Here is a 21,991-nt window from a genome sequence, read left to right on the forward strand (position 1 = left end):
CACTTCAACATGTTAGTATTGAAGAATGAAGCTCTATATTGAAGATAAAGCATGTAAATACCACATGCTAGTCAACTGGAGACACTTCATTTGATGCTGCTAGATGCTAGCTAATGTTTAAAAGGAAGAAAAATTTTCTTGCTGTTATATTACTGTTAATACTCCTACTGACAAGTTTGCCATTAAACAGGAATTTCATTTATGAATACGGGAAATATTTGATGAACTGGACTTCCTAGTTTAAGTTCAAACACACATGTACAAACAACCACTTTATTTCTTAAAAAGTTATAACCAAGGCAAAAGTTACTTAAACTAGAAACCCTCATCAAATTAAAATATAAATCATAATAAATGTGTTAAATCTTTTCTCACATAAATTGCAATGTCACATATCATAAATGGTAATGCCTCAATAAACTACTTAAGTGATAAAAAATAGGCTGTGCTTCATATACAAAGATGATACCAGCAACCCACCACTAAAAAAACAAGTTGAATGTTGTTTTTTCTGAATATTAAGTATATTTTACCCATAATACCTTGTGACTATAAAACAGCTGGCTAGGTTTATAATATGAATTATGACCATAAAACAAATAGTAGGACATGGGGAGAAGATGGCACTGTAGGACCAATTTAGGATTGCAGCTCCCAGTGAAAACGCAGAGGGTGAGTGGATGCCGCATTTCCAGATGGATCTTTATTGCCCACAGACCAGAAAATTCCCAGGTGTAGGAGCCCCACATGCCGCCAACACAGCTGTTTGGGCCGGGGCCGCAGCGCAGCGGCACTCCATACAAAATACACTGGTTTGGTTGCACTGTTAAACCGGCAATTGGAGATTTCAGAAGGCAGACTAGCACATTCATCTGATTAAACGGGACTTAAACAGAAAGCCAGGCCAAGAGATTCCCGGGCAGCAACGTTGATCCAGCCGGGGCAGTGGGTCGCTGCACAGGAAATCGCACAGATCCCGGCGCCCTTTCAGCAGGTGACTGGAACACCTGGGAGAGAGCCAACCATTCAACTTAAAAAAAAAAAAAAAAAAAAAAAAAAGGGGCTCTGAGGCAGGGAGCCAGGTGATCAGGCTCGGTGGTTCCTACCCCCACAAATACAAACAAAACAGCAATTGGAAACGCTCAGGGTTCAGAGTTTCACAGCAAACACAGCTGAACCCAGGACAGTGCAGCTCGGTGGGGGAGGGACATCCGCCATTGCCAAGGTACTTGACCCCTACGGAGGTACTCTGCCATTGCTGACACAGCCTGCCATTGCCAAGGCAACCCGCCATAACAGAGAGGGTCCGCCACTACAGAGGCAGGCCACCATCACCACAGCAGCTCTAACCACACCCATATAAATAGGACTACAGGGAATTACACACGGCAGCAGGGCAGAGCCCATGACAGCAGGGCGGAGCCCACGGCAACAGAGTGGAGCCCACAGCAGCTCAGCATAGCCACTACAGGCAGGCAGTGATTAGACTGCCTCCTTGCTGGGCAGGACAGTGCAACGGAAACTCATAAAGCCTAACTCCCCAGGACACAGCACCTGAGGACAAAAGGGGCTTTATGAGTTCTGCTGCAGCAGACTTAAATGTACCTGCCTAGCAGCCCTGAATGAACAATGGAGCTCACAGCTCAGCATTTGAGCACCTCTAAAGTACAGGCTGTCTCCTCAAGTATAAAGTACAGACAGTCTCCTCGAGCAGCTCCCTGACCCCTGTATATCCAAAGAGTCACCTCACAAAGGACTGATCAGACTGACATTTGGCGGGCATGATTCAGGGACAAAGATAGCAGAAGAAAAAACTGGTAGCAATTCTCATGGTTCCGCAGCTGCTACAGGTGTACCCCAGACAAGCAGGGTCTGGAGTGGACCTCAGTAGTCCTATAGCAGAGGGGCAAGACTATTAAAAGGAAAACTAAGAAACAGAAATACTTCATCATCAACAACCTGGATATCCACTCAGAGACCCAATCAGAAAATCAGCAACTACTCAGACGACAGGTGGATAAATCCACAAAGATGGGAAGAAACCAGCACAAAAATGAGAAAAACACCCGAAACCAGAACACCTCACCTCATACAAGGGACCACAACTCCTCAACAGCAAGGGAACAAAGCTGGAAGGAGAATGAGTGTGATGCAATGACAGAATCAGACTTCAGATGGTGGGTAATGAGAAACTTCCCTAAGCTAAAAGAACATGTTCTAACTCAATGCAAAAAAACTAAGAACCTTGAAAAAAGATTTGAGGAAATGATAACAAGAATAGACAACTTAGAGAGGAATACAAGTAAATTGAAGGAGCTGAAAAACACAACACGAGAACTTCGCAAAGCATGCACAAGTTTCAACAGCCGGATTGACCAAGCAGAAGAAAGAATATCAGAAGTCCAAGATCAACTCAATGAAATAAAACGAGAAGCCAAGATTACAGAAAAAAGTGCAAAAAGGAATGAACAAACTCTCCAAGAAATGTGGGACTATGTGAAGTGACCTAATCTACATTTGATAGGTGTATCAGAATGTGACGAAGAGAATGAATCCAAGCTGGAAAATACTCTTCAGGATATTATCCAGGAAAATTTCCCCCACCTAGCAAGGCAGGCCAATATTCAAGTTCAGGAAATATAGAGAACACCACAAAGATATTCCACAAGAGGAGCAATCCCAAGGCACAGAGTCATCAGATTCACCGGGGTTGAAATGAAGGAGAAAATGCTAAGGGCAGCCAGAGAGAAAGGTCGGGTCACCCACAAAGGGAAGCCCATCAGACTCACAGCAGATCTCTTGGCAGAAACCCTACAAGCCAGAAGAGAGTGGGGGCCAATATTCAACATCCTTAAAGAAAAGAACTTTCAACCCAGAATTTCATATCCAGCTAAACTGAGCTTCATAAGTGAAGGAAAAATAAAATCCTTTGCAAACAAGCAAGTACTCAGAGATTTTGTCACCACCAGGCCTGCTTTACAAGAGCTCCTGAAAGAGGCACTACACATAGAAAGGAACAACCAGTACCAGCCATTCCATAAACATACCAAATGCTAAAGAGCATCAACAAAATGAAGAATCTGCATCAACTAACAGGCAAAACAGACAGCTAGCATCAAAATGGCAGTATCAAATTCACACATAACAATAATAACCCTAAATATAAATGGGCTAAATGCACCAATCAAAACACACAGACTGGCAAATTGGATAAAAAACCAAAACCCATCCAGGAAACCCATCTTGCATGCAAGGATACACAAAGGCTCAAAATAAAGGGATGGAGGAAGATTTACCAAGCAAATGGAGAGCAAATAAAATCAGGAGTTGCAATTCTCATCTCTGATAAAATAGACTTTAAAGCAACAAAGATCAAAAGAGACAAAGAAGGACATTACATAATGGTAAAAGGATCGATACAACAAGAAGAGCTAACGATCCTAAATATATACAGACCCAATACAGACCCAATACACCCAGATACATAAGGCAAGTTCTTAACGACTTACAAAGAGACTTAGACTCCCACACAATAACAGTGGGAAACTTTAACACTCCGCTCTCAATATTAGACAGATCAACCAGACAGAAAATCAACAAGGATATCCAGGACTTGAACTCAGACCTGGAACAAGCAAACCTGATAGATATTTACAGGAATCTCCACCCCAAATCCACAGAATATACATTCTTCTCAGCACCACATCACACCTAACTCTAAAATTGACCACATAATTGGAAGTAAATCACTCCTCAGCAAATGCAAAACAACTGAAATCATAACAGTCTCTCAGACCATAGTGCAATCAAATTAGAACTCAGAATTCAGAAACAAACTCAGAACCGCATAGCTTCATGAAAACTGAACAACTGGCTCTTGAATGTTGACTGGATAAACAATGAAATGAGGGCAGAAATAAAGAAGTTCTTCGAAAACAACAAGAATGAAGACACAACATACCAGAATCTCTGGGACACATTTAAAGCAGTCTCTAGAGGAAAATATATAGCAATAGGTGCCCACATGAGAAGAGTGGAGAGATCTAAAATTGACACCCTATTGTCAAAATTGAAAGAGCTAGAGGAGCAAGATCAAAAAAACTCAAAACCTAGCAGAAGATAAGAAATAAATAAGATCAGAGCAGAACTGAAGAAGATACAGACACGAAAAACCCTTCAAAAAATCAATAAATCCAAGAGCTGGTTTTTTGAAAAGATCAACAAAATAGACCACTAGCCAGCCTGATAAAAAAGAAAAGAGAGAATAACCAAATAGATGCAATAAAAAACAATAAAGGGGAAATCACCACAGATTCCACAGAAATTCGAACCATCATCAGAGAATATTACAAACAACTCTATGCAAATAAACTAGTAAGCCTGGCAGAAATGAATAAATTCCTGGACACTTATGTCCTCCCAAGCCTAAACCAGAAGGAAGTCAAAACTATGAATAGACCAATAACAAGGTCTGAAGTTGAGGCAGCAATTAAGAGCCTACCACACAAAAAAAGCCCAGGTCCAGATGGGTTCACAGCCAAATTCTACCGGGCACACAAAGAGGAACTGTTACCATTCCTTCTGAAACTATTCCAAATAATCCAAAAAGAGGGAATCCTTCCCAAATCATTTTATGAGACCAACATCATCCTGATACCAAAACCCGGCAGAGACTCAACAAGAAAACTTCAGGCCAATATCCATGATGAACGCAGGTGCAAAAATCTTCAATAAAATACTGGCAAGCCGATTGCAACAGCACATCAAAAAGCTTATCCATCATGATCAAGTATGATTCATCCTGGGGATGCAAGGCTGGTTCAACATATGCAAGTCTATAAACGTAATTCACCACATAAACAGAACCAAAAACAAAAACAACATGATTATCTCAATCGACACAGAGAAGGCCTTTAATAAAATTCAACAGCCCTTTATGGTAAAAACCCTCAATAAACTCAGTATTGATGGAACGTATCTCAAAATAATAAAAGCTATTTAAAACAAACCAACAGCCAATATCATACTGAATGGGCAAAAACTGGAAGCATTCCCTTTAAAATCTGGCACTAGAAAAGGATGCCCTCTCTCACCACTCCTATTCAATATAGTACTGGAAGTTCTAGCCAGAGCAATCAAGCAAGAAAAAGAAATAAAGGGTATTCAAATCGGAAAGGAGGAAGCCAAATTGTCTCTATTTGCAGACGTCATGATAGTATATCTAGAAGACCCCATCGTCTCAGCCCAAAAACTCCTGAAACTGATAAGCAACTTCAGCAAAGTCTCAGGATATAAAATCAATTTGCAAAAATCACAAGCATTCTTATGCACCCATAACAGACTTAAAGAGAGCCAAATCAAGAACAAACTGCCATTCACAATTGCTTCAAAGAGAATAAAATACCTAGAAATATAATCAACAAGGAACGTAAGGGACCTCTTCAAGGAAAACTGCAAACCACTGCTCAACGAAATAAGGGAGGACACAAACAGAGGGAGAAACATTCCATGTTCGTGATTAGAAAGAATCAATATCGTGAAAATGGCTATACTGCCCAAAGTAATTTACAGACTCAATGCTATCCCCATCAAGCTACCATTGACTTTCTTCACAGAACTGGAAAAAACCACCATGAACTTCATATGGAACCAAAAGAGAGCCCACATAGCAAAGTCAATTCCAAGCAAAAAGAACACAGCAGGAGGCATCACACTACTGGACTTCAAACTATACTACAAGGCTACAGTAATCAAAACAGCATGGTACTGGTACCAAAACAGAGATGTAGACCAATGGAACAGAACAGAGGCATTGGAGGCAACACAGCATATCTACAACCATACAATCTTTGATAAACCTGAGAAAAACAAGCAATGGGGCAAGGATTCCCTGTTTAATAAATGGTGTTGGGAAAACTGGCTAGCCATGTGCAGAAAGCAGAAACTGGACCCCTTCCTGACACCTTACACTAAAATTAACTCCAGATGGATTAAAGATTTAAACATAAGACCTGGCACCATAAAAACCCTAGAAGAAAATCTAGGTAAAACCATTGAGGACATAGGAGTAGGCAAGGACTTCATGAACAAAACACCAAAAGCATTGGCAACAAAAGCCAAAATAGACAAATGGGACCTAATCAAACTCCACAGCTTCTGCACGGCAAAAGAAACAGTCACTAGAGTGAATCGGCAACCAACAGAATGGGAAAAAATTTTTGCAGTTGACCCATCTGACAAAGGGCTGATATCCAGAATTTACAAGAACTCATACAGATTTACAAGAAAAAAACTAACAAGCCCATTCAAAAATGGGCAAAGGATATGAACAGACACTTTACGAAAGAAGACATATATGAGGCCAACAAACATATGAAAAAATGCTCATCATCACTGGTCATTAGAGAAATTCAAATCAAAACTACATTGAGATACCATCTCACGCCAGTTAGAAAGGCGATCATCAAAAAATCTGGAGACAACAGATGCTGGAGAGGACGTGGAGAAAAAGGAACACTTTTATACTGCTGGTGGGAGTGTATTAGTTCAACAATTGTGGAAGACAGTGTGGTGATTCCTCAAGGACCTAGAAATAGAAATTCCATTTGACCCAGCAATCCCATTACTGGGTATATATCCAAAGGACTATAAATCGTTCTACTATAAGGACACATGCACACAAATGTTCATTGCAGCACTGTTTACAATAGCAAAGACCTGGAACCAACCCAAATCCCCATCGATGATAGACTGGACAGGGAAATTGTGGCACATATATACCATGGAATATTATGCAGCAATCAAAAATGATGAGTCCGTGTCCTTTGTAGGGACATGGATGAATCTGGAGAACATCATTCTCAGCAAACTGACACAAGAAGAGAAAATGAAATACAGCATGTTCTCACTCACAGGTGGGTGATGAACAATGAGAACACATGGACACAGGGAGGGGAGCACTACACACTGGGGTCTATTTGGGGGAATAGGGGAGGGACAGCAGTGGGGAGCTAGGGAGGGATAGCATGGGGAGAAATGCCAAATGTGAGTGAAGGGGAGGAAGACAGCAAATCACACTGCCACATGTGTACCTATGCAACTATCTTGCATGTTCTGCACATGTACCCCAAAACCTAAAATGTAATAAATAATAATAGTAGCTACATCCACAATTATCAAATCCATAACCCTGGCTTTAGTCTGAGGTTCAAAAGTGTTAAAGCCCATTGTTTAAAACTATAACTTAATACCTTTTCTAAAGTATTCCTCCCCCAGGTCTAAGACAACACTTCAGGGATACTCAATAAAATGAAAGATTCTAACTCAGTTTCTTTGGCATTATCTAAGGCCATAGTTTTTTCTCTCTAACAAAAAATGTGAAAGATGTGGCCATATTATTTGATAAACTAGCATAAAAGATCTATTGTGTAGCCTACCTGATCAGCTACTCCTCCAGGCAGAATGGTTTTTACTATCACACCAGTTGCTTTTCCTCCTATGATGCCAAATCCCAAACCAGATCCATCATTCACCAATTCAATAGTTTCCACATGTTGCCAGTGAACCTACAAACAAAGCTCATATATGAATTTGTAGAAATTTGCAAAGAACTTTTTATATTACAGTAGAAATTTTTGTGATTATTATTTGGTTAATATTAAATAATTAAATTCAGACATAAAAATGAGCCCTAACAATGTCCCTTTCATTTGGTATACTTGCCTTTCAACAGAATGTAATGCTATGGATAGAACCATTCTTGAAATTATCAATGTATCATCATAATGATTTCATTTCACCAGTTAAAGACAGACACTGATTTGCAAGATCGTCTGTAGAACTTCTCAAAAAAAAAGAAAAAGATCAAGGAAAAAGGAAGGTCACATGTTAAGAATGTCTTCGCATAAACCTGCCTTGAGGCAGGATGCCAAATTAGATGACTTCTTAAAGTCACTGACAGCTAACTGTAACAATATAATTGTATAATTTTTAAAGCAAAATCAAGATTGTACCTGTCTACAGATAAAGTCAATTTTGTTAAAAGACTACATTTTTCATTTTTAAGGAATGCTATCAAAGAAAAAACTACACAAAGAAAAGTAATGGTTGTTTTAGAACCTAGAAGCTTTATCATACGTAAAGGCAAATATTCCAGGCTAAGGAAAGATGAAAGAATAGTTACACAAAAACTCAAGAAATGCAAAGAACCTACACAAATTAGAAACTTGGAGATAACCAAAAAGAACTCGAAAAATATGTTCTGTTCCTTTTGAAAATTGTAGGTACTCACCGGATTAGAGTGAGCTGAAATTGTGCTGGCTGCAGATGGGGAACGGGAAACTATGGGGCTGATAAGCTGAGGCAATGAGCCTCTGGCAATAACTAGTTGGACAGTATCTTTGGCTTTCTGCAGGATGCTGATAGCCTGCTGATGTGTAATCGTCTGATCAAGAGCCTGTCCATTGATAGCAAGAATTTGATCAGTTTCTTTCAATCTTCCATCTCTATCAAGAATGAAAAGGAGAATAAAAGACATCTGAGAGTTCTCAAGGAAATGACAGCTTCTTGGACATGCATGTTCAAGTCATTTTTAATCCTGTTTTTAATTCTCACACTTTTTTTTTCTTTTTTCTTTATTGCATTTTAGGTTTTGGGGTACATGTGAAGAACAAGATTGTTGCATAGGTACACACATGGCAGTGTGATTTGCTGCCTTCCTCCCCAATACCTGTATCTGGCATTTCTCCCCATCAATTCTCACATTTTTTAATCTTTTTCCTGCAGTTCTACTTTAAAATAATATGCTTTGGCTGCAGGTCAGCAATTCTTGTAAGGTTATTCCACTGCTACTCCTACTCAGCCCCTTCCATATAAAAGCATTCTTTATTTCAGCCACCCATTCAACCTACATTACATCTTGGATATTCCTATCTTCTAAAAATGAAAGTGGATATACATAGAGAGTTGGTCCTCTATATCCATGGTTTCCACATCCATAAATTCAACCAACTGGGGATCAAATATAATCAGAAAAAATAACACAATAATAAAAAATCATACAAAATTTTTAAATACAGTATGACTATTAATATTTACATAGGATTTACATTGTGTTAGGCATTATAAGTTATATAAAGACGATTTGAAATATACAGGAGGATATGCACAGGTTACGTACAAATACTACACCATTTTATATAAAGGACTTGAGCATCTGCAGCTATTAGTACCTGCAGGAGTCCTGGAACCAATTCCCCATGGATAATGAGGGACAACTGTAATAAATTGTTGCTTTTGGTATATAAATAATATGCAGCTCAATTTATTATGGATCATTTCTAGTATAGTAATTTTTAAAATCTAATCAAAAAGAGCTCATTTAATTAAAAATGAAAATAATGTTATCCTCAAATTTTTCTTTCCTTATCAAAACAAGTTATGACTATATTTAAAAGCTACTCTCACTTCAAAGGACTTGTTATTTTTATCACAATGTTAATGACTTGTAAAAACTGGTTAATAACATTATATTCAATTTTTTGTTTGTTTCTATTCATTATTATTTTTCTAAATTCTCACATAATGACCAAAACCTTCAGAATGGCTATCAAAAAGAAGATCCTGTGACCATCTCACCTATGTGCAACACTGCCCTCTTGAATCTCTTGTACAAATATTCCCAGTTCTCCTCTGTTTTCACTTCTTAGTCCCACAACACTAAACCCAAGGCCTCCAGATGGAGGTTTGAGGAGCTCAAAAACTTCTACATGGCGACCCTGTTTAGAAAACAAAGAAATAAATAAAATTAAAAGCCAGGCCATGCATGGTGGTTCACGCCCGTAATCCCAGCACTTTGGGAGGCCAAGGTGGGAAGATTACTTGAAGCCAGGAGTTAGAGACCAGACTGGCAACATAATGTGACCCCATCTCTATAAAAAATAAAATAAAACTCAGCTGAGTGTGGTGGTACACATCTATAGTCCTACGTACTCAGGAGGCTGAGGCAGGAGAATCCCAAGCCCAGGAGTTTGGGGCTGTAGTAAGCTATGATCACAACACTGAACTCTAGTGTGGATGACAGAGCAAGATACATCTCAAAAGAAACTTAAATTAAAAACTAATGATGCACAACAGTCATCTTATTAGAATCATTTCTTTGTTAAAAAAAAAAAAAGAAATGAAAAAAAATTTTTCCAAGGTCATTGTTAGCACTTTATCCTGAAGAACAATTTCTATAACACAACATATAATACTCAAATTTAAATGGTGATAAGGAAACTATAATTGAAAAACTCTGAACCATCTAAACTCCCACAAAATTGACTTCCTTTTTGTTCCAATTTTTTCAGATGTTATAAATATCACTATATTCTTCAAATTATCCACAACTTGATCACATTCTTAACTTATTTCAGGTATTACAATAACTAACAGAAAGAAATGTTCTTACCTGGGCCATATTTTTGATAAGCTGATCAAATTCATCACAAGCAGGTTTCCCATTAATGTGTAGAATACCAGATCCTGTAAGTGCTTCCAGATTCCCATTGTTTGGGGATAATAAAAACGATTCATTTTGCAGAGTAGGAATCACAGCTGGGCTGAGATGAGGAATGTGGGCATATTCAGTATTCGAAGTTGCTGAAGTCGAAATATTTACCTAAGAGTAATACAGAGATTATTAAGAATTTTGACATTCCATAAACTATTGCATAGAAAATATCCCAAGGGTATAAGTACATACATATGAAATTTCAAAATGTCCAAATCCTTTGATCCAGCAATTCTATTTTAGGAAATTTATTTCAAGGATAAACGTTAGGATAATAAAGATGTGTGTGCAGCACTAAATGTTCAATGCAGCACCATTTATTAGATGGGAAAATTAAAAAAACCAATTACCTCCAGGGTTGAATTTCAGGGTACTCATTAAAACACACACATAAATATATACATCCACACAAACATTTTTTTTTGTCCCCAGATCCCATGAAGTAACCTCTAAACTCTCAGAATTTCCTGAGTGATGGGGTGTCTTTCTTCTTCATGGTGGGCCACAGATATAAGCCCAAACTCTGAGTCAGATTTTAGTCATGTGGGCAGGACAATCAATCAATCACACCTATGAAATAACACCCCAATAAAAAATTCTTTAGGGGAGGCATAGCATTAGGAGAAATACCTAATATAGATGACAGGTTGATGGGTGCAACAAACCACTATGACACGTGTATACCTATGTAACAAACCTACACATTCTGCAAATGTATCCCAGAACTTAAAGTAAAATAAAATAATTCGAACACCAAGATGAGGTAACATTCCTGGGTTTGCAACACAGTCAAACACATTTCTACATGTGTTTGCACTTTAACCTAAGTGCTATTATGAGAGTCAAAAGTTTTAAAAAATTAAAACTTTATAAAGCAAAATGTTACAATAAAATAAGGTTAATTTATTATTGAAGAAACAAACGTTTTTGTAAATGTAGTATAGCCTAAGTGTACAGTATTTATTAAGTTATGTATAAACTCTATACATAAGAGTTTGTTACCTGTTCTTAAAAACAAAACAGGAAACTCATTAAGTTACCAAAGTTACCAAAAACTTAAACATTACATTGGCTATCTATAGCATACTAGATACACTGGCTATCTGGTGGTGCACCGTAATGTCCTAGGCCTTCACATTCACTCACCACTCATTCACTGATTCACCTACAATAACTTCCAGGCCTGCAGGGTCCATTCATGGTAAGTGTGTCCTATATAGGTGTTCCATTGTTTATCTTTTAACCATATATTTACTGCGCTTTTTCTGTAGTCACACAGATAATTACCATTGTGCTACAACTACATAAGGTACTCCATATAGCATCCTATACAGGTTGGTAGCCTAGAAACAATACCATATAGTCTAGTTGTGTGGGAGGCTATACCACTTAAGTTTGTGTAAGTATACCCTATGATGTTTGTACAAGGATGCAATCACCTAATGACACATGGCTGTACGCTCTACATATTGTCCCACATGAATTCTGGCAAAGTTATACTTTCCCAGGAAAATGAAAGCTTCCAGTTGGGAATCCGCCCATAATCTGCACTACGCATCTCTTTGTTTGGCTGACCCTTAATTGCATCCTTTCCCTACAATAGATCATAATCATGAGTATAACAGATTTCAGAGAATTCTCTAAGACCTTATAGTGAATTATGAAACCTCAAGGTGGCTAGGGCTAGGGGAACCTTGCAAACTTGCAGCTGATGTCAGAAGTGAGGGTGGTTTTGTGTATCCCTATACCTTTAACTTTGTAGCTGGACCCTAACTCACTGCAGTTGGTCTCAGATGTATGGGGCAGCACTAGCAGTCTGGAGGACTGTGCCCTCAAACTATGCTGTCTGGCTAGCTCTAAGTACAATGACACATGTAACAATAGAAAAGATCATCCCACTCTGGGAAATGATTCTATAATTATTTGTGTGTGCCTATTACAAAGAGTTTGAAGTTAAATCTAAATAGTAGATAAAGCAATGCAGTCAATCCTAATTTCATAATTATGCTGGATGCCTGGAATGTGACTTTTTATCTATAATTACATATCAGAAAGCTTACTTCAATGATGTTTTTGGGTCACTCTCTGACCTCATCTCCTAGCAGTCTATCCCTTCCCTTACCCACTAAGCTCCAGTTGTGCTCCCTGCCTCACTGTGCCTCAAAGTGCCAAGCTGTTCACTCTACCAGACAGCTATATCCTTCCCCAAATATCCACATACTTCTTTATTTTATTCAGGTGTGCCCAGTCTCACCTCAGAAAGGTCTTTCTTGGCATTCTTATCCAAGATAGCACCATTATACTCCATGAACTTACCCTGTCCTATTTTAATTCATGGCATTCATTACCACCTGATCCATACCCTGCTGTCATGAAGCTTTCATCCTAGCCAGTGGAGACAGACTAGAATGTAAAATCCCTCCAGCAGAAAAATCTGACTATTTTATTTTTACTATGCCCTCATTCTCTAGAAGAATGCCTTATACAAAGTTGATGTTCAACATACGCAGGCAGAAAAATATGTTTATCTATTTTTTAAGGACCTAACTCTAATCCAATCTGCTGAACAACCCTTCAAATATCATCTCAATTTTACAGATTATGAAATTGTTACACAGTCACACACCTAAGTTGTTTATGACCTAGATTTTTTTCATCATGGTATTCCTATCATCTTTGTATTATACACGAAACATAGAGTCCTTGTATCATACACAAAACAATTGAGATATCATGTTTTGAAATAAGACATTAGGTAAATTTCAGACATTAGGTAAATCCATTGACAGAAGCTATCAAAATATTTTACAATATGTCACCAAAATCTATACAAAAGAGTTTGTTACCTGTCCTTAAAAATAAAGCAGAAAACTCATTAAGTCACCAAAGTTATCAATAACTTAACCATTATATTGGCTATCTGCTATCACAAAAAAAAAAGAGACCAGTGTGCTGAGAAAAGACTTTTGGGAATCCTTTTAAATGTTTATTTTAAAATCTATAGCAGGCATGATCAATTATTATTTTTTCAAAAGCAAGCTTCTTATGCCAAGACTGATTTTTTTTAAATCCTGAGCTATGGCAACTTCAATAAAATCTGTCAGCAGAAGATATACAGCCCAGGTTGAAACAGATGGCATAATGAAATACGCGACAGGCTGAGGATCCCACACACCAAGACCTAATGGCAATGGTATGTTAGCATAGGAAAAAATATTTGGACTTATGCTATGGTAAGCCAGAATTAACAAATTACATTCTGAGAATAGTCTGTCTATAAGAAATTCATGGTAAAATAGCTCCGATATTATGAAAGATTAGGTATCCAGGCATTCTAAGAGCAAAGTTGGTGAGAGCAGAACAAGTAAAATATTACAAAATGAGAACTGTATAAAAGTATTTAATATCAACTGTCATCTCCTAATGTGTCAAAGGTTTGAGGAAGGTCAATGGCTCCTACTGCTTCATCCCTGACCTTGATGTCTACATAAATGTAAAAGCAAAGGTTATAGAGATCACATATCTAAAAACTACTATTTAATTATACCACCATACAAAAGTCTTGTTTATAAACTGGCAAACTTATACTCAAAAGAAAAAGCAGAAAGGCACCTTTGATTATGCTATAATTGTTTATTAAAATGGCTTTCTGAACTGTAATCTATTTGAGGAATAGGAATGCATCTAATTTGCCTTGATAGGTCTGTTCATAGTAGTCATGCTATACATGTTTAATGAAAAGATCTTGATTCTCAGCCTTGGTTTACAGAATATAAAATAAGCAAAAGAAAACATGAATATTTGGCAATTTTTATATACCGATAAACAATCTGTGTAATTTATGGAAGTCTCCAGTAAATAAGCAAGAGTCACTAAATAATTATCTGTTTTCTGTTTAACTTCTGTTGAACATTTCAGTCTAAAGGGGTTTCTACGTATTTAGTAAATAAATATACATTAATTTATGGATTTTAATTAGTGCTATTTCCTAAAGCATAACTTAAATATTATGAAAGTTATTTAGAAGTTTGCAAATTCTATGTGAAAGGGCAAGCTAAATCCCCTTCTCAGTATTTAAAAGTATAGGAAAAGTCCTCTTACAAGATACAGTCAGAACCAGTATTGGTTCACATACTAAAAAAGGGCAGATAAAGCAGAAATCATAACAAAGAAAAAATATGTACCTTACTTTAACTGAAAACACATGTATATTCATTTGTATATAGAATTTGTTCATACATGTAACTTATTCAATCTGGCTTACCATAGCTTAAGTCCAAATACTTTTTTCTATGCAAACATACCATTGTCATTAGATCTTGGTGTGCAGGATCATCAGCCTGTAACAAATTTCATAATCATAAATATCTTTTATCATAAATATGTTTTACAGTTTGATCAAACATAACTAACAATTTCACCAAGTGTCTTGTCAAGTCACCTATACAGTTTTTTGAAATAATTTAAATACATTTTCATAGAAAAAGAAATTCACATCATAAATTTTTATATTATATAGTAAAGTCATGCAATTATAAAATAAATACAATTGGCACAAACAGCTTTAAAAATGACTTTTTAACAAATGCACATTTAGCTGGTACAAGCTATCGAAGAATACAAACTAGAAAATGTCTGAATAGACAAGTGTTTGGTGCCCCAGGTATCACTCAATATGCCTTCCAGAAGAAATGGACAGTATCTTCTTAGCAAGTACCTCATTTGCAGGTGTTCTAGGAGAGCAGCTTCTAGAACAGCATCCAAGAAAACACAATTTATCTTTAGTTCTACATACAATTAAGGTCACTCTGTGTGAGTAACTGTATCAGAGTAACCTTTCCACTGAGAACAATTAAAACTGTATATAGAAGCTATTAAACACACACACACACACACACACACACTTTACAGGTATCAAAAAGAAACCAACACTTCTGCCATACTCTATTGATGCAAAGCAAAGCAGTACATCCAACCCACACCAAAGAAGAAGGGACTATACAGGAGCATGAATGTCAGTAGGAAGAAAATACTGCCCATCTTAGAGGCTGACCAGCACGGTATATCAATGCAAAACAGCTAAAAGCCAGAAAGAAAATCTTAAAAGCCACTACAAAAAGGCATCTGATCTTCAAAGAAGAATAAGATCAACAGCTGACTTCTCAAGAAAAACAATGAAAGCCAGATGTTAACAAAATGATTAAAAAACAAAAAGATAAAAATACTTGACAATCTAGATTTTTCACACCACACACCACAGATACGCACACATAAACACAAACATACCCTATACACAGTTACCTTAGATTTGTACAAAAGAAATACCAAAGTAAAATCTTGGGCAGAAAAAAAATTAAATAGAATATCCCTAAGCAGAAAATATTAGAGTATGAAAAGGGGTTTAAAAATGTAAAGCAGTAGGAATTCCTTAAAACAATAAATAATCTAAATTTACAGAGCTTTAAATGTATGGGTAATTAAAGAACGTGCAACTACACAAAAAGTAAGAGTAGAGTAAACAAAGTTGAAGTGTTTTAAGTTCCTTGCATTTTTTGGAAATTGGTAAAAGTACTAATTAAAATAGAATCAAATAAGTCAAGAATACATATATCTGACATATGACTCATATCTAGAATATTTAAAGGAAACTCAAAATTCAGCAGTTAAAAAACCCCAGTTAGAACATAAGCAAAAAACAGAGAGAGATTTCATCAAAGAGAAAATATGGGTGGGAAATAAGTACATAAAAAAGATTAACAGCATTAGCCATTAAAGAAATTGCAAACTAAAATCACAAAGAGATATCACTACATACCTATCAGAATGGTGAGGATATATAGAAGCTGGATTGCTCATACATTGCTGGTGGAAATGTAAAACAGTTCACCCCACTGAAAAATAGTTTGGCAGTTTCTAAAAACAACCAGACATGCAATTACCATAAAACCTAGCAACTGCACTCCTGCGTATTTGTTGTGGAGAAATAAAAACCTAGGTCCACACAAAATCCATACACAATTGCTCACAGAAGCTTATATATAATAGCAAAAACCTGAAAACAAAATATCCCTCAATAGGTACATCCAATACCATAAAATACTACTGAAGAATAAAAAAAAGAAAAATATTAATATACACAACTTCAAGATATCAAGAGCATTGTGCTGCATGAAAACAAGCCAATCTCTAAAGGTCACATACGTTATGATTTTATTTTTATAACATTCTTGAAATGACAAAACCATAGAGATGAAAAATGAATTAAAGGTTGCCAGGGGCTATAAATGTGAGAAAGGGGTTAAGTATGACTATAAAAGAGTAGAATAAGGGAGTTCTCTGTGGTGATAAAATAGATCTGATCTTAATCGTGGGGATAGCTAGGTAAATCTATATAAGTAAAAACAAAAATGACACAAATTGAAAAAATTTACATATATTGTACCCAATGTCAGTTTCTTCGTTTTAATATTTTATTGTAATTATTAAGATAAAACCCTTGGCAAGAAAGTTGGTGATATGTACAGGACCTCTCTATATTTTAAAATTCCTTTGAGTCTGTAAGTATTTCAAAATAAAAATTTATTTAAACATTGACTCAAATAAGTCAAGGATACATGCTGTAATATTCAGGGTAACCACTAAAATAATAATAAAGTGTAAACAGTTAAAAGAAAGAGAAATTGAAATAAAAATATTTGTTACAAAAAAGACAAAAGTTAAGACAAAAATTAATATAAAAGACAAAAAGATGATGGGCTTAAACAGAAATTTCTCAATGATTACATTAAATATGAACAGATTAAATTTTAGGCTCTTCATTTAAATTGTCAGACTAGATTACAAACAAAACCAAACATATGCTGTTTACCAAAGATGCAAATTAAGGAAAAAATGCAAGTAAAGAGATGAAAAAAAGATACACCATGCATACAATAACCAAAAGAAACCTGGTACAGCCACAGTAATATCAGACAAGTGGACTTTAAGGCAAGAGGCATTACTAGAGATCAAGAGTAACAATTTATAAAGAATCAATTCAGTAGAAATATTGAACAAACTTAGTAATAATAAAAATATAATCTAAAAACATTTAGGGCAAAATAACTCAGAATGCCAAATGTGAAACAGACGAATCCAAAATAATTACTAGAGATTATAATAATACACCTCTCTCAGTAACTGACAGAATAAATCAATGAAGATATAGAAGATCCGAACAACATTCTGGATACTATTGACCTAATTGACATTTACATACTGTACTCAACAACTGCTGAATACATACTTTTTTCAAGAATGCAAGAAATATTTATCTAAATAAACTATAGTTCTATTTAAACAGTGTCAATAAATCTCATGGAACTAATGTCATACAGATGATATTCTCTCATTATAGTGGAATTAAGTTGGAAATCAACAACAGAAAAATAACCATACTAAAAAATGTGGTCAATTAAGCAATACATTTCTAAGTAAGCCGTGAGTCAAAGACGTGATAATGAAAAATTAAGTCTAGGCGTGGTGACTCACACCTGTAATCCTAGCACTTTGGGAGGTCAAAGCAAGAAGACTGCTTAAGCCCAGGAATTTGAGGACAGCTTGGGCAACAAACTGAGACCTCACCTCTACCAAAAAAAAAAATAATACAAAAATTAGCCAGGCATGGTGGTCCAAGCCTGTAGTCCCAGCTACTTGGGGCATTAAAGTGGGAGGATTACTTGAGCCCAGCAAGGTTGAGGCTGCATTGAGCTAAGTTGATGCCATTTATACTCCAGTCTGAGTGACAGAGTGAAAGCGGGGGAGGGGAGAGAAGGGGAGGAGAGGGAAGGGAGGGGAGAGGAAAAGAGGGAAAGGAAAGAGGGAGAGAGGAATTTAAAAGAAATCTTGAACTGAATGATAATAAAGATACAACACAGTGCATATACTGCATACTATATCCAGAATTGTTGGATATGCAACTAAAGAAATGCTTAGAAAGAAATATATAGACTTAGATATATTAGGTGGGAAAAGGAAGATGAAATATCAATGAGCTGAGCATTTGAATCAAAAAGCAAAAATAAAACAGAAAACCAAACTCAGAAAAGGAAGAAAATAACATACAATAGAGTGAAAATCTACAAAACACAAAAATGATACAATGAAGAAATTCAACAAAGCTAAAAGATGATCTACCATCAATCTTTCCAAAAGTATTTGTGTAACTATGTTATTTGATATTTGTATAACAAAAATGACTGCTTAGGATCAAACTTTATTTCATAAAGCATTTTTTGGTAGATTATCAAAATCTGTTTTATGATTCTGTTATTTTGACTTACTCTCAATACATAGTACAGCAGGAAGAATAAATGACCAAAATGCTTATGTATATTTGATAGATATTATACTCTATCATTTAAAAGCTAAAATATATGTTACCTTAAATTAGGTTACTAAGTAAAAATGACCACTGCTTTTGCAACCCTAGTTTTGGTAAATTGTTTAAAAACTTACAGACATACACTGCTAGTTCAATTTCCTATTTTTTTTTGTTTATTTGTTACACCTTATTGTAATGAGAGGCAAGAAATAAGGCGTTCTTCAGGGAATTTGCGATAACAGATGCATCTCTTAGAAATGCAGACTTTTTTTAAATCATGCACCTTGTATTTTCTTCTTACAGAGAAAAAAATGTGCTTATTTTCTTGTGAATTTACCAAAAATGCTGTAAAACACTCTCTGGAACTGATCTCAACTATAAAATGCAAAGATAGGATGCTGAGATCATTCAATAAAAAACAGCACCTAAAATGATAACAATCACAAGAAAAATTTTTTTATACATGATAGGACTCCATTTCAAGTTTGGAACCCAGAGGGGCCTCCTCTTCCATAATTCTTTCAGTGAAATACTGATTAAAGCACAGCTCTGATGCATTATTGAACAGGCAAACCCTAGCACAGTAATTGATGGTGGCACTCTGATTTAATGATCCTTATTTTTAAAGCTAATTAAAGAAATTGAACTGCATGTTCAAAGGAGATTAGCTTAATGTGACGAAACTATTTTGGACATAAAGTAGCTCCTAGCTCCTGAACTAAATGAGACACAAAATGGAGCATTAAGTTATAAGAAGGGAAAACAATATTTTCAAATAGAACAAACACAATTTTACATTTTCTATGAGACCTTCTTTTCATTCATTCAAGTATTTACTGAGCATCTAAAATGTCTTAAACATCACTAGGTGATAGGGGTAGTAATTAAAGTGACAAAATGCTTTCCATAATCACTAATGTGTTAAATATCATATAAAATTATATCACTAGGCTTAGTTCACTCAGATACTGAGAGAAGATACCTTTCTGTTCACAGCCATGAATTCTTGAATAGCAAAACAGGTAGTGGTTGAGAACACAAAGTATAATTTGCAGATATTTTTCAAGTAGCCTTTCACTATCATTTGCTGATAAATTTAAAAGATAGGGTATTCAATTTAGAAAATATATCCTTAACCTAAGAATGTTGATGCAGTCATTTTTAAGTAATCAAAATGTAAATGTTCTGCACCTGCCCCTATATAGGTACAAATGCATGTTTGTCTTAAAATTTCCTTGTGCTAAAAAAGTTAAACTGTGAGCTTATAAAACTCAAGACAGAAGGCAAAGAACACTTAAAACTTAAAGAAGGAAATAAAGAGTATGTAAGACTCTGACTTTTTCCTTCTTATATTTGGGAAGGTGTACCTGGATGTAACGCTGATTGTTATAACCTGTTAATTGTCAAAATCAAAAACAAAACTATAGACTTTAGCTTTAATACAATGCTGTCAACTTAAATGGATGATTGAGGAGTTAACAGATTATTTTATGTTTTAGTTTTTATTCAAAGCTGCAAAGATCTTATTCATTCTCAAAATGATATAGAGATATTTATTAAAATCAATCCACAGGAGGACATACTGCACTAAATGCTGGGCTCCATGTGTATTTTATAAACTAGTTTTCTTCTTCTTTAAGAAAGCCTAAGTGACACTAAAACCTCTGGGAATTCGCTTAGGTTAAAAAAAAACTGACTCCCACTTCCTCCAAATTTCATAATATATTTATGTATAATACTTGTAAAAAGATTGGAAAATAACTTGAAGTTAAAACATAGTTTTGTTTTAAACTTTGCGTTATTGTTATCAAAAAAATTGTTTACCTTCTTTTTTAAAAGGTTAGCTCCTACAATGAAGTAAGACATACCAAGATGTTTTACCTAACCCCTGAGTTTCCACTGAGATCCCAATTTCAAAAATAATGAAGTTTTTCTTATAACTTATTTGATATTTTTTAATAGTATCTTTAGTTTTTATTATTGTTATTGGGTGGGTAGAGGTGTCCAAGGTAAGCTGGGAAAAAAAAAAAAAAAGACTATAGATTCCTTTGAGAGCCTCTCATAAAGAGCAATATTGTATTTCCCCACCCTTTAAATCACAAATTCTTGATACAGTAAAACCTGTTAATTTTATAAAATCTTGACCCTCAAGTACATGTCTTTTTCGTATTCCATGTTTCAAAATGGTAAGCAGGCCAGGGGCGGTGGTTCATGCTTATAATCCCAGCCTTTTGGGAGGCTGAGGCGAGTAGATCGCTTGAGCCCAGGAGTTCAAGACCAGCTTGAGCAATGTGGCAAAAGCTCATCGCTACAGGAAAAAAAAATTAGCCTGGCTAGAGGCACACACCTGTGATCCCAGCTACTCAGCAGGCTGAGGTGAGAGGGTCACCAGAGCCCAAAAGGTCAAGGGTGCAGTGAGCCATGAGTGTGCCACTGCCCTCCAGCCCAGTCTATGTGACAGAGCAAGACACTGTCTCAAAAAAAAAAAAAAAAAAGGTAAGTATAAAGTGTTTCAGCTGCATAAATTCAGTGGTTGTCTCACAGAAAAGCACTAATTTTATTTCAGTTGCAAGCTGAACTAGCCTAGCCACTTTTTTTTCCACAAGTATCATATATGAAAAAAAATTACTGGAAATCAAACTATGATTATAACAAACGAGTACAGAAAAGACATTTTCTCAAAAATAAACAAAGCCTGTCACTTCAAGAAAAACAACAGACAGTATTTGCTGCCCATAATAAAATTTGAGCTTTCAAGGGAAAATTAGAATTTTGGAACATCTGTATCTGTCATCTTGACCCCGACACCTTTCTATAACTTGAATTTGTTGATAAGACTGTAACTGACTTCAGGAAGTATAACTTTTTGGTAATATATAATGAAATGTGAAATGTGATTTTTCCATTTTTCAAATTTTCCAAATGACCAATGTAATATAAATTAGGTTTTAGTTAAAAAAAAAAATTCAAAGACCAACACAGACAAATAAATTTTACTATAATAGAGAGTGAAGTACTTACTGATTTGGTTTCAGATTTCACAGTGATATAGGAGTTAAGAAGAAATTACTTAGGCA

At 35.8% G+C, this 21,991-nt stretch overlaps 1 protein-coding gene across 48 annotated transcripts in view; it reads right to left on the reverse strand.

Moving 5' to 3' along the window:
* The window catches only part of MPDZ (multiple PDZ domain crumbs cell polarity complex component), a 173,420-nt gene that overhangs the window by 110,427 nt on the left and 41,002 nt on the right, over positions 1-21,991 (reverse strand). For 29 of the 48 annotated variants that reach the window (XM_035305744.3, XM_035305723.3, XM_078369109.1 and 26 more), the window contains exons 4-7: positions 10,451-10,660; positions 9,637-9,776; positions 8,291-8,504; positions 7,437-7,565 (exon numbers count right to left, since the gene is read on the reverse strand). In XM_035305744.3, coding sequence (XP_035161635.1) covers positions 7,437-7,565; positions 8,291-8,504; positions 9,637-9,776; positions 10,451-10,660 — 693 coding nt within the window. Of the gene's footprint in view, positions 1-7,436; positions 7,566-8,290; positions 8,505-9,636; positions 9,777-10,450; positions 10,661-14,856; positions 14,893-21,991 lie in introns of all 48 variants that reach the window. The other 19 variants (XM_078368995.1, XM_078369138.1, XM_078369093.1 and 16 more) reach the window with 1 other exon arrangement.

The sequence above is a fragment of the Callithrix jacchus genome, chromosome 1 (assembly GCF_049354715.1).
Source record: "Callithrix jacchus isolate 240 chromosome 1, calJac240_pri, whole genome shotgun sequence".
Classification (NCBI taxonomy): domain Eukaryota; kingdom Metazoa; phylum Chordata; class Mammalia; order Primates; family Cebidae; genus Callithrix; species Callithrix jacchus.